The sequence below is a fragment of the Cricetulus griseus genome (genome assembly GCF_003668045.3).
Source record: "Cricetulus griseus strain 17A/GY chromosome 1 unlocalized genomic scaffold, alternate assembly CriGri-PICRH-1.0 chr1_0, whole genome shotgun sequence".
Taxonomy (NCBI): domain Eukaryota; kingdom Metazoa; phylum Chordata; class Mammalia; order Rodentia; family Cricetidae; genus Cricetulus; species Cricetulus griseus.
The window spans coordinates 62,236,141-62,249,043 of NW_023276806.1; the positions used below are offsets into that span (position 1 = coordinate 62,236,141).

Genomic DNA, 12,903 nt, shown 5'->3' on the forward strand with positions numbered 1-12,903 from the left:
TTAATAAGAAAAGTACATGGAAAAATAGTAATGTAAACAAACCAATGAGACTCCAACATGATGTTATGGATAAATTGTGCTCACTCACTGCTTGTCACCATGTTGGCAACTCCTCTATAAGTCAAGGTGCTGACAACCCATCACAGGTGAGTATAGGTGACGTAGAGCTCTACACACCTCCTGTCCTTTGATCTGCTTTCTGCTATGGTCTCTTCTTTCATGCTGGTAAGAAAGGAATTCAAAGACTGTGGTTTGATGTGGAATGAGAAACCTTATGGCCAGAGCCCATGATTCTTCTCAGATGGGCTCAGTTTCCCCTGTGAGAGCCAGATTCCTCACACAACTCTCTGGGAGCGTAAGGGAGCACTGGGTTCACAATTTAGCCTTCTTTCTTTCAAATGAAGAGTCTGGAAGTGGTCAAACACAGACTTTTCAAATAACAGATTTGAGGTTGGAAGTACCTGAGTGAACCTAACCCACCTGGTGAAGAGACACAGATGGCAATTTTAGCCACCTGCAGGAAATCTAGGTAGAGAAACAAAACTGAATAACTCAAAGCCAACTGATAGATGAATACTACTGAGGAATGAGCCAGAGTTATGGAGGGCTATTTCTGTGGTGACTGAATCATTCATCATATGTCAGTATTTTCTAGTCATAGAGAGTCTTACAAAGACAAGAAGAAAGAGATGAAAGATGTGGGAACCATTTTACTATTCACTTTCTAGAAGGGGAAACGTCCCTAAGCCTCTTCTTTGATATCTGGAAGCTGTCCTGAACTGAATCTACAGACCAGGCTGGCCTGGAACTCACTGAGATCCACCTGCCTATGACTCCGAAATGCTGAGAATAAATTGTACACAACTACCACCCGGTTAATTCTGATCCTGAAGCCAGAAGACACACATTTAATTGGGCCACACCTTCTTCTGAAAGCCTATAAAGGGACACTGAAGAAGGAGGCTGTTGCTCTCTGCCTGCTTGCCCTCACTATGCAGCAAGCCAATTCCTTCACTGGAATTAGAGAAACGTCTTCAGGATTCCAGCAGATATTGAAGACCAGCTGACAGGTCAAATCTGCTTGACTGATTAAGTACTGAAACCTTGAACATTTACTTCACAGCTACACATTGGGGATTAGCAGGACTGCAGCCATAAGGCATTCTAATGAGTCTCCTTTCTTCATATATAGATTCATTTTATATGTTATGTTACTCTGGAGAAACCTAGTACATTTTTTGTGATGAGTGTATAAAATGTCCCAAATGATTCAACAGTTGTATGTAATTGTCAAAAACCAGTTACCCATTGACCTAACATTCAATCTAGAAAAAAGTGGAGTGATGTAACTGTCTCTAATAACAGCCTAGACTGTCTTCTTTGAAACTAATACTGAAATATTAGATAGAGAATTTCAGAGAGACTCATAGAAGTGAGAACACAGGGGAAAACAGAAGCTAAATATCTGAAATGTGTCTGATTGTGTCCCACAGGTTAAAGAGAAAACAAATCCTGGTTCTTCATTTTGGATCCTGTCCACATTCAAAACTGCCACCTGTAAAAATGTCAGGGGACCTGGCAGTCAAAACTGCCAGAGATTCTCCTACAGGTGGGCCATCAGCAACTTCCTTTTTTCCCCAGGAGGATATTCAGGTAGCCATTAAAAGTCCAACTTTCTCATCTGGAGTCAATCACAAACTGAAATGGTATTTGAGAATACACCTGAAGGAGTTGATTTAAAAAAGCACAGGTTACCTGTCAGTAGCCCTAGTGTTGCTCAGTTCTCCAGAGAGATATGTTTGGGCAAAGATCCAGTTCCGTATCATAAGCACGAAAGGAGAGAAAACCCAAAGTGTGATGCACCCAAGAGTCTTTATGTCCTTGCCATACTGAAAACCAGTAGGTTTTCATAAAGTTCATTCTTCCAGATTTTCTCTTTTCCTATGCACATTTGCTTCACCCAAGTCATGAGCTTACCCTCCTCTACAAAATGAAAACAGTCCTGCATTTTTGGACTGAAAATGTCACCCAGGATGAAGGTTCCAAGGTGCACGACGGCAGATGAGCTAGCAGTGCTGTGGGAGAATTCCCTCTTCAAAGAGTGCTGCCCAGTAGCTGGCCAGGAATTCCAAGCTCACCATGCCATCGTAACAGCTCACTCTTTCGTTTTACAGAGCCATGTTTGTACATGACAAGGAGGAGAACAAAAAGAACTTAGTTGAGATTCATGACATGGAACCATAGGCTTCAGGGCAATGATGGGCTTCATTTACACCTGGAAGGCACCAGACCTCTACAGCATGGCAGATACTGTGCTGGCAGCTACTGACAAGTATGGCCTGGAGCATTTGAAGGTCATGTGAGAGGATGACATCTGCAGGGACCACTCTGTGGAGAATGCTGCCCACACTCTCATCCTGGCTGACCTCCACAATGCAGAGTAGCTTAAAGCACAGATACTGGATATTATTATAGCTCATGCTTCTGAGGTCTCTGAGATCTCATAGTGTAAATTAACGGCTGGTTGACATCTACACTTGCTAGCAGAATCATACTGCTCCCTGGCATCTGGAGCTGTCTTGCCGGCGAATCTGTAATGGTGGCCATACCCCTTTGGGCATGGCTTAAGGCAGGTGGGAGAAGAAAGAGGGAGGCTTATCCTGTGGCTTCTTTTCATTCTTTTTGCTTCAATCTGCCTGAAGCCATGCCCAAAGGGATGTGGCCACCATTACAGGTTTACAGGATAAGACCCCTTTATGATATTCCACTTGAGCTGATAATATTTGTGGATTGCTTAAGTCCTTGTTCCCTTTAAGGGCCACTTTTAAGTGCTTTAAGTCATGTCCTTCTCTTCCAATCATTGTCTGTAGTTGAGAAAATTCCTTAGAAATTTCTACAGGTCTTAGGAGTTTGGGTTATAATCGTCATATCAACCCCAGTGTCCATCAAACCAGAAATAACTTTATTTTTATTCTTACTTTCAACTGAGGCCTCTGATCCTTTAGAGAAGTTTACCAAAATATGTGTTTTTTGTCTCCTCCATTCACGTTTGATTCATCATCCCTAGCCAAAATACCATCTAGGAAATGTACCATCTATTTGTACCAATAGGCAATGTATCATCTATTTGTCCTTGAGAGATTGTCCTCCACAATGACTGAAAATGGCTAGACACTTCTCGATGTGGTGGCCTTCAAGATGCTCCTCAAGGAGTTTCTCAATTGTAACGGGTTTCCTTGTAAGTCTCTTGTCGATCTACATTCATTGGTCCAGAGTCTGTCCTTACCATGTCTCCTACATAACCCAGGAGGTGGAAGTATTCTACATGAAACAATTGTTGGAATTTACTTGCCTACACTTCCTCCTCCTATATCCTATTCAGCCACAGTTACAACACCTATTATTCTGATGCACTCTTGACCCTCTGGGGATTGCTCTGCCTACCAAAGTTCCTGTTTCAGTACAGTTACTGGCCTCTTATTGTCTTCTTAGACCTTTAGGGTTTGCTTCTCCTTCCCAAGCTTCTGAATCTTGGACATTACACTTGAGATTAGCTATATGCAAGACCCACTCTTCCAGTGATGCTGATCTGGTCTATAAAGGCAAAAGTATCCTTTTGCATAATGGATTTGCATTTTCATAGGCTAGAGATTGTATGAGTATTTTTCTAGAGTCTAAATTTGCTACCTGCAAATCTACTGCCCTAGATAGTCTTCATAAAATCAGTGAACTGTTCTGTTCCTCTCTGTGCTATATTAGTATAGGATTCTTCTCTTTTTCCTGGTTCACAAACCTTGTCCCAGGCATTTAATGCTGCTGTCCTGCATAAGGACAATATGGGCTAATCATATCCAGCTTGAACCTGTGGGTCACCATAAAGAATGTCACCAAGAAGTTTACATTGGGGAGATTCATAACCTTTCTTTAAGGCTTGAAGCTCCAGGGCTTTGCTTGCTCTATCCATAAAAGCCTCCACTGTATTTGACACAAATCTTCAGGCACAGATGATATTATGCATCCCATTCTAAGGGCATTACTCTATTAAAAGTTGCCCACAAATTTAATATTTCTTTGATATAAGGCCTATGGAGACCATTTGAGATAACAGACCCCTTAATTCCTTTCAAATCTTGTAGTTGTATTGGATCCCATTTATATGCGACATGGACTTTTGGATATTTTTTGATGGCAGTTTTTTGTCATAGTCCCTGGGAAGACCAGTGGTGTATGCATAACAAACTTAAGAAGGTTTCCCTGATGTTTGATTGGAATAGGTGCAGCAGACTGGGAGGAATCCATTTCGGAGTTATCCAAGGCTTAGAGCCAGGCAACCACTATCTCATGGACAGGTTGAATCTGGTGAATCATATAGGATCCTAAAAATTTTATAGAATCGCTAATTTGTCTTGTTTCTTCATTTGTGTATGCTTCTAAACCGTTAATATTCTCATCCATAGATAGTATCTGAATGGCATATAAATTACCTTCTAAATATGCAATCCTAGACTCCATCTTTTGGCCTGTGGCAGTACACTCATGAGACATGAAGCAAATTGTCTGTGCCAGTTTTCGAATCCTGTCCTGGTTCTTAGCTCTCTTTCCATTTAAGGCATCAGCCATGGAACAAATTTTGGTTTCTTTTGGCCATGAGTTTGTTCTACCTGTGATAGTAATGTAGCATGTCCAGACTTAATATCCTCAACTTCTTTACATAAAAGTTTCATGTCTTGCATTTCAGGGATCATGTTTTCCTGGATGGCTTTTATATCTTGCATCCAACTTTCTTAGCTGCCCATAATTCATATAGGTTCTTTTTCCTTTTCCCAGTGTCTCAATCCTCTGGTTAGAGATATCACATTAGCTATGAAGTTGATTGCAAACATAGTATATAGGTACCTCTTAATCATGGTTTCTCCCTACATGATGCAGTCCTGCTAATCCCACAATGGCTAGTTGTTAAGGGAAAGTCCGAGAATCCAGTGCTTACTCAGTCCAGAAGTTTGGATGTGTCTCCTGGTCTACAGTTATGTGCTGGAATTCCAACAAGTATTCTGTAAAGCCACTGAAAATGGACTTGTGGCAGGGTGAGGGCAAGCAGGCAGAGTGCAACAGCTTCCTTCCTCCATGTCCTTTTATATGCTTCCAGCAGAAGGTATGTCCAAATTTGGGGTGTGTCTCCCAGCCTCAAGATCTCGTTTAAAGTTGTGTGTCTTTGGGCCTTGAGATCCAGGGTAAATGTTTGTGTCTCCCCACCTTCAGATTTTCTGTTTCAAGTGGACCTGCCTACTTGATCTTATGCAAAACATTTCTTAGAATTGACCCCTCCATTTGAGGATTTTAGTTGATTCCGGATGTAGTCTAGTTGGCAACCAAGACAAAGCATCACAAGTACAGTTTGTTTACTGGAGTAAACTTTCCATAAATGAAGGAATGGTGTTCTTTCCTACACAGCTGTTCCTTACTCTTCTCATATTGTTATAAGATTCCTCCCAGACTACTGGTAGTGCTACAAGCTTTTAATACAATCACTTGGAGGTATAGGCAGGCAAATCTCTGTGAAATCAAGGCCACTCTGGTGTATCGAAGGAGTACCAGGACTGTTACACAGAAAATCCTTGCCTTGAAAAAATTCCTCCTGTTAATTTGGACAAGCAAGAATGGCTTATTGCCACTCAGTGGTCTCAGTGTTCGAAATATAGAGTTCAGGGTATAATAATACCTATAGGCAGTCAGGAAGCAGAGACAGCCCAGACACTCTTAAATTAGCTACATTTTTCCTGCTTTGTATTCCAGACTCACAGTACCAGGGATGACTCCACCAAATTTCATTGATGGTCTTGCCTCTCCTCAGTTAATCCTCCTTGGAAACACTCTTCCTTAATAGGGTGCTATGAGAAGATCCTAAATACAACTATTCTTTCAAGCTGACTGCCCAATTCAGCTTCTCATTACCTCACAATATTAATCCTTCACTTGTGAGTTCTGCCCTTTAACTTTGAACTTCTAGGCTTACTGTGCTAGGTTTACAAGGGAGACAACATTCTATCTTTGAAAGGACACAGAATACATTCAAGAGGACTGAAGAAGGGATTTTGAGATATTTCCCTCAGAATGTCATCTTAAATGCTGCCCACTTCTATCACCTCTCTCCAGTGCATGGTGTCTGGAGGGACTCACTAGGCCTAAAGGACAGGAAAATAACCATGGTGATTCAATCCACTCGCAAATTCCCAGCCTAGGTCTCCTGAAATTCTGCCCAGAAGCTGCTCCTCCCTCCATAGAGGATAAATCAATCAATTGATTTTGATCCCTGAATTTTTGCAATTTTATTTTGGTATCTATTATGGATGGCTATCTAGTAATATGAATGACTCTTCTATATATGGTTTACAGTCAGGGTGACAGATACCCCTCCCCTCAAGTGTGTCATTTGACAAGAAGGTAGGCAGTCACTGCAGGCCCACTCATTTGCAAAATAAGTGCTTTACATTGCCAGCCAAGAGCTCCCATGGGCATGGTCCTGGAGAGGAGAGCAGCGTCTCATGGGGAAACTGAGAACCCCCACCAATGCTGCAATACAGGAAATGTCCATAGGGTCAGTTACTACAAGAATGGGACAGGCAGAGCCTTAATTTCAGGCAGGTGGGTCTCTCTGTAGGACCTGAACAGCAAAAGATTTCAGGCTCCCAACAAATTCTTAATCAACTCAAGTGTATTCATCACCAGAGAAAGCCATTGGTCATTTCAATGAAAGAAACTGACTTAAACACATAGAAAGACATACAATCACACACAAATGCAAACACACATGCAAGTGAGAGAAGAGAGAGACAGATATACAGAGAGACAGAGAGACAGAGTAAAAGAGAGACAGACAGAGACACAGAAATACAAAGAATGGGATCAAGAAAAATTTCTTGATGTCTCCATGAAGTTTTCTTCCATCTCTTTCTGCTGTGGTACCACTCAGTGTACAGCCCAGGCCAGATCAGGCTCTGAAGTGCTAGGGTCCATAGGGTGTACCACATATACTTCATACACTTACATGTATTTTTTACTATCTCTTCTTCCTATCTGTTCCAACCATATTACTATTGTCTATTTTATGATTTAAAAACTCAAGTATTTATATCCGGTCCTCAGAAGGCAGAGGTAGGCAGATCACTAGGTTTTTGAGTCAACCTTGTCTATTGAGTGAGTCCAAAAACAGCCAAATCTATGTAAGGACACACCATTTCAAAAACAGTAAGAGAGAGATTGAAAATCAGGAGGAAAATTGTTTTTCATTATGTGTGTAGTGGTTAACATATTCAGTTCCAGATACACTTGAGACGGACTGCAGAGGATTGCTTATGTAGAGGAAAGTTATTATGAATAGTAACTCACTAGAAATGTGTCAAAATAAGTATGTTTTCTCTCATGTAATAAATGTGATATTCTAAGCACCGCTGGCTGACTTAGGCCTGCATTGGAAAACTGAGGTGGCAGAAATCTACCGAGTTTGATATTTCTGTCTTTGCATACTAAATGAGATTCCCTCTACAAAACAAAGACACTCTCAATCAAACCCTAACCCAATGTCTACTCCTTCAAATATAGCTCTGTCCACAAAGGACTGATTCTGAAGCAGGAAACACTTGTGTCCTGTTGTAAATTATATTCAGGACATAAAAGCAATCTGTAGTGGAAGCCTGGAATACTCAGGAAGTTTAAGTGGATCAAGGGAATCACTTAATTGAGATGAGGCTGTTTTTTCTTGAGTGGCTTAATCTCTAAATGTTAAAAGAAAGAAAAAATAAATAAAAGGAAAAAAAAGAAGACTCCAGTTTTGCACAATTTTTAAACATAGTTGAGCAGAGACGTGCTCATCAAGAAGATTATGTAAGTAATGAATAATGTGTAATAATTAATAAAATTAAGGGCTGAAATAAAGGTATCTTCCCAGCCTCTAGATCCAGATTAAGGGCGTGTGTCTTCTTCCATCAATAGTAACCATTTCAAGTGGATCTGTCTACTTCAACTTACGCAATAATTGCTCACAGGTGTGCTCTGCACATTTGAGTATTGTTAATTTCAGATATTGCCAAGTTGAGAACAAAGAATACCCATCTCAAGTGTGTTTACAATGAGTGCTGCTATAAACATCATGAGGGAAGAAGGGTTCTCCTGAGTATGTCAGTGGTCTTAGTTTTCACAGAATAGACATCAGATAAAGTGCACATAAATGGTGAATGTGAAGCAGAGCCAGGAAGTCCTTATGGTGGCTCAGCTCTTTCCTAACCTATATACCATCCAAAACCACAGTCACTGGATTACTCCAACAAACTGGAGTGGTGGTCTTTTGCCTGCTTCTCAGATGACCATGCCTAGAAAAAGTGTTTAAGCCCCATATATGTGTGGTTAATGAATATCCTAAATCATTCTCCTGTCAATCACTTACATTGAATCTCAGTAGGTCATGTACTTATTCTTCTAGTCCCTAAAAAGAGAGATTATTCTCATTTCCATGAAAAGCAGACTATATTCAACAGAAACCATAGAGGAAGGTGCTTTACATGGATTTCCTTCTGAAGCGCAATGATCAAAATTCTCTTGTACCAGTCCTGTCTCTCCAGTTATCTTATCTTGAAGAGTACCTCTAAGCCTACACTACAAGGAAATAAGTTTATTGATTGAATCAGCACAGCCATTCCCAGTCTGACTCTCTGTAAATCTGACTGCAACACTACTTATCTGTCGTTAGCAGATAATTCAATCAATTGGTTTGATTGCTTATTTTTGCTTCTTTTCTTTGGTAGAATTCTTGCAGGTGGCCACTTAATAGCATAGATGATTCTTCACTAGGTGGATTCAGTTCAGGGAAGGAGGTACTCTATCCCAGAAAACATTCCATTGAAGGGATTATATTTTTTAATTTCAAGACCCCATATTTGAAGGAAGATGCGTTTCAGGAACTGTTGAATATATTCTGAACCCTTTGCAAATCAGAATGCTCTTACAATTTTAAGCCTAGCAGAGTAAGCCTGTGAGTTCAAATATTGAAGAGGACAGACTTACAAGTGAGGGATGAAAATTATCAGGTAATGAGAAGCTTTATCTTGGCATTCAGCATGAGCACAATGAGGGGCCTTTAGGGCCTTCTGTTAGCACACACTTAAGTGGATCAGAATTTGTTTTCAAGGAGGATTAACAGAACAGGAAGGGCAAGACCACCAGTGAAATTTGGCAGAGCCATCCCCAGGACAGTGAGTATGAATGGAATGAATGTTAGGAAGGAAGACAGTCATTTTCAGAGAATCCTACTTGGTTCTGCTTAATGCCCACCATAGAGGGTTTCTTCCATCCTGAGCTCCATATTGTGAACAATGAGAACAATGACAGAAAAAAGTTCCATTCCTGGATCATGTTCTTGGGAAGAATACATTTTTTCACAAACAGGTATTTCTGTGTAACAGAATTTCTGTGTAACAGCTCTGGCTGTCATAGAACTAATTCTTCATACCAAGCTGGCCTTGAAATAACAGAGAAATGCCTACCTATGATTCTGAATTGCTGGGATTAAAGGTATATGCCACCACAGTGGGTTGGTAGGAATATTTAACAATATGAGAAGAGTAATAACAACTGTCTAGGAGTAGAAATCATTTCTTTATTTATAGAAGAATAATTCGGGCAAGCAAAATGCACTTGTGATGGTTATTCTTGCTTTCCAAATAGACCACCCCTGGAATTAACTAAAAAATGCTAAAACGGATGGTACAACTGTGAGCAATGGTTTGTATGAGTTGGAGTAGGAGATCCATTTGAAATCCCAATTTTGGAGTTAGAAAACCCAAGCATAAGAACAGGATCATCAGGCCTGAAGACACACACCTTTAATCCAGATGTTAGGCTAGGAGACACAGCTTAAATTGGGATACACCTTCTGAAAGCATATAAAAGGCATGCAAGAAGGAAGTTGAAGCACTCTGACGGCTTGCACTCACCTTTCAGCAAGTCCATCACTTCACTGTGATTAGAGAATGCTTATATGAATTTCAGCATATACTGAAGAGCAGCAGATACATCCAACCTCCTGGACTGAGTAAGTACTGGATTCTTATGCTTTTACTTCACAACTGACATTGTGTGATTAACAGGAATGCTGTCCTAAGTCATTCTAATGAATCTCCTATCTTCACACAGAGAGGTTCATTTCATATGTTCTGTTGCTCTAGAGAAACCTAGTACAACACGTTTAGATAAAAGTGTATAAAATGTTCCATATGATTCAACATTTGACTAAGATTCAATCTAGAAATGAAATCAGAATGATGTAACTTTCCATAGTAGCCTAAACTCTCTCCTCTGAAAGTAATATTGAAATCTTGATAGAAAATTTCAGAGAGATATCCAAGTATCCAGCCCCATAGAAGTGGGAACAGAGGGGAAAACAGAAAATAAAAGACTAAAAGCTATCTGTGGTAGCATACATATAGCTTACAATTTATGAAGCCACTGGTGATCAAAGTAGGAAAGATTATTTACCCAGAGAAGCCAAACAGACAGCTTTCTTCTAAGGACTCAGGAGACAAAGGCAGATGGTTCTCTTTGTGTTCAAGTACACACAGGGCTACCTGAGATTGAAACAAATTAAAGGAGTAATCCAGCTCATGCCTTTTGTCACAGCACTAGAGTGTATAAAATTAGGAGTGGGGTCTTCAGTAGTCAGTCTCAGGATTATCTCCTGTTAAGCTGACGGGAGACAGCAGTGTGATATTTGTTGAGAGCTCATAGAGCCTGATATAGAGGCAAGAGATAGTGGCTTGGATGTTTGCCTTGCTGATCTTCAACTTGAAGCTTGAACCCCAAAATGAGTCTCTCAGGATTTATTTTCTTTGTTAAAGATATCTGTAATTGTGACCCCAGGTTGAAGAAGAAACTGTCCTATTTCTTCATTTTTGGATCCAGGTTAACTTTCAAACTACCACAGTAGAAATGACAGAAGACCGGGCAGCGGAGAGATGGGGCTACACAGAGATCAGTGTTCAGAAATTCTCCTACATTTGGACCATAAGGAAGTTCCGATTCTTGCTTCAGGAAAGAGGGGACGCCATTAAAAGTCCAACCTTCTCATCCGGAGCCAGTGACAACGACAAATGGTGTTTGGAAATACTGACAAACGGGTTCGACGAAGAAAGCAAAGATTACTTGTCAATTCTCCTAACATTGCTCAGCTGCCCAAAGAGCCCAGTATGGGCAAGGTTCCAGTTTTCGATCATGAGTGTTGACGGAGAGAAAACCAAAGGAATGATAAGCCCAAGATTCTTCAAGTCCACGCCAAATCAACAATGTGGATTCAAAAAGTTTATCCATCGAGATTTGTTCTTGAGTCTGGAGTCTTGGCTTCTCCCAGACAATGAACTCACTGTCTTATGTGATGTGGACCTGGCGATCCAAGACTCCTTCATCAACTCTGAGGAGAGCACGGTGCCAGGAATCCAGGGTCCAAGGTGCACGACGGCAGATGAGCTAGGACAGCTGTGGGAGAATTCTCTCTTCACAGACTGCAGCCTGGTGGTAGCTGGCCAGGAATTCGGAGCTCACAAGGCCATCTTAGCAGCTCGTTCTCCAGTTTTCAGAGCCATGTTTGAACATGACATGGAGGAGAGAAGAAAAAACTGCGCGGAGATCCATGATCTGGAGCCCCAAGTCTTCAAGGCAATGATGGACTTCATTTATACCGGGAAGGTAACAGTCTTCCACAGCATGGCAGATTCTATACCGGCAGCTGCTGACAAGTATGGCCTGGAGCGTTTGAAGGTCATGTGCGAGGATCCCCACTTATTGGCTGAGGCATTCAGTACTTGGCATCTGCTCACACCTCTTTACTGGAACCCCTTCCCAAACGCTTGAAGCAATCATAGGATTCTCTCAGCTCTGACCTCCAGGTGTATTCCAGAAGAGGCAGCCAGCATTGTTACCAAGGCCACCTGGGTAGACTTCAGTACATCTGTACTGTATACAGACTCTCTAGGAAAAGACAACATGGGGGCTTAGCCCTTTAAAGCCCCTAAGTGAGTTGAATCATGGGGATCAGTGGATTCCTGGATACTATACACAGTTGCTGGACTGGTTAGATTTTTATCCAATGAGTTGGATACTGGGATTCCATTCAGTTGATTACCCCAAACACATCCCAGCAGGATTTCTTTGGAGAAACCTGTCTGGACTAGACTAAACAGATTATGTGATGAAGGATTTAGAGCAAAGGAGGAAACAGACATGCATGTTTGCTTACAAGAGACAGAGAAGAGAAAGGAGACAGGTTTTTTTTTCTCCAAACTCAGGGTGTGGGGACTGGAGGGTTGACTCAGTTGGCCAAAGCAATTGTTGTTCCTGCAGAGGATCATATACACAGCTTTTATACTTTACCTAAGCCTTTGTTTTGCTTATCGTCTGTATTTATTTTTTTATGTTTGAACTTTTTCCTTCATGTGTTTGATTATTTTTTTCTTGGGTTTCTTTAATAGAATTGTTAATTTCTTGTAATTTTTGGTTTGTTTTTTTCTTCAATTTCTTTAAGGGATTTTCCCATATTCCCTTTGGTGTCTTCTATCATTTCCATGAAGTTGTTTTTATGGTTATTCTCTTCTGCTTCATCTGTGTTTGGATATTCAGGTCTTGCTAGTGTACAGTCCCTAGACTCTTGTGCTGTCATATTGCTTTTTCTGTTGTTGAATGTGTTATTGTTTTGTCTTCTTCCCTTCCCTTCTTCTATTGGGTGTAGAAGGAGTCTATTCCTCTCCTGGTCGGTACGGGACCCAGGTTTTCTTCCAAAGGGTGCAAACATGCCCAATACTCTGATGTCTCTCCTATTCCATTGCAGGGAGGCAGGACTGGTACCGGGGTGTTGGATTTCTC

General features: G+C 41.0%; 1 protein-coding gene across 1 annotated transcript; it reads left to right on the forward strand.

Moving 5' to 3' along the window:
- Positions 1-10,977: 10,977 nt before the first annotated feature.
- Positions 10,978-11,895, forward strand: LOC100774822 (speckle-type POZ protein). Its single transcript, XM_027390017.1, has one exon. The coding sequence runs from the start codon at positions 10,978-10,980 to the stop codon at positions 11,893-11,895; it is 918 nt and encodes a 305-aa protein (XP_027245818.1).
- The last annotated feature ends 1,008 nt before the right edge of the window (positions 11,896-12,903 follow it).

What these genes read in the sequence shown, in the direction of transcription:
- LOC100774822 (XM_027390017.1), top strand. Translation starts at nt 10,978, where the DNA reads ATGACAGAAGACCGGGCAGCGGAGAGATGGGGCTACACAGAGATCAGT.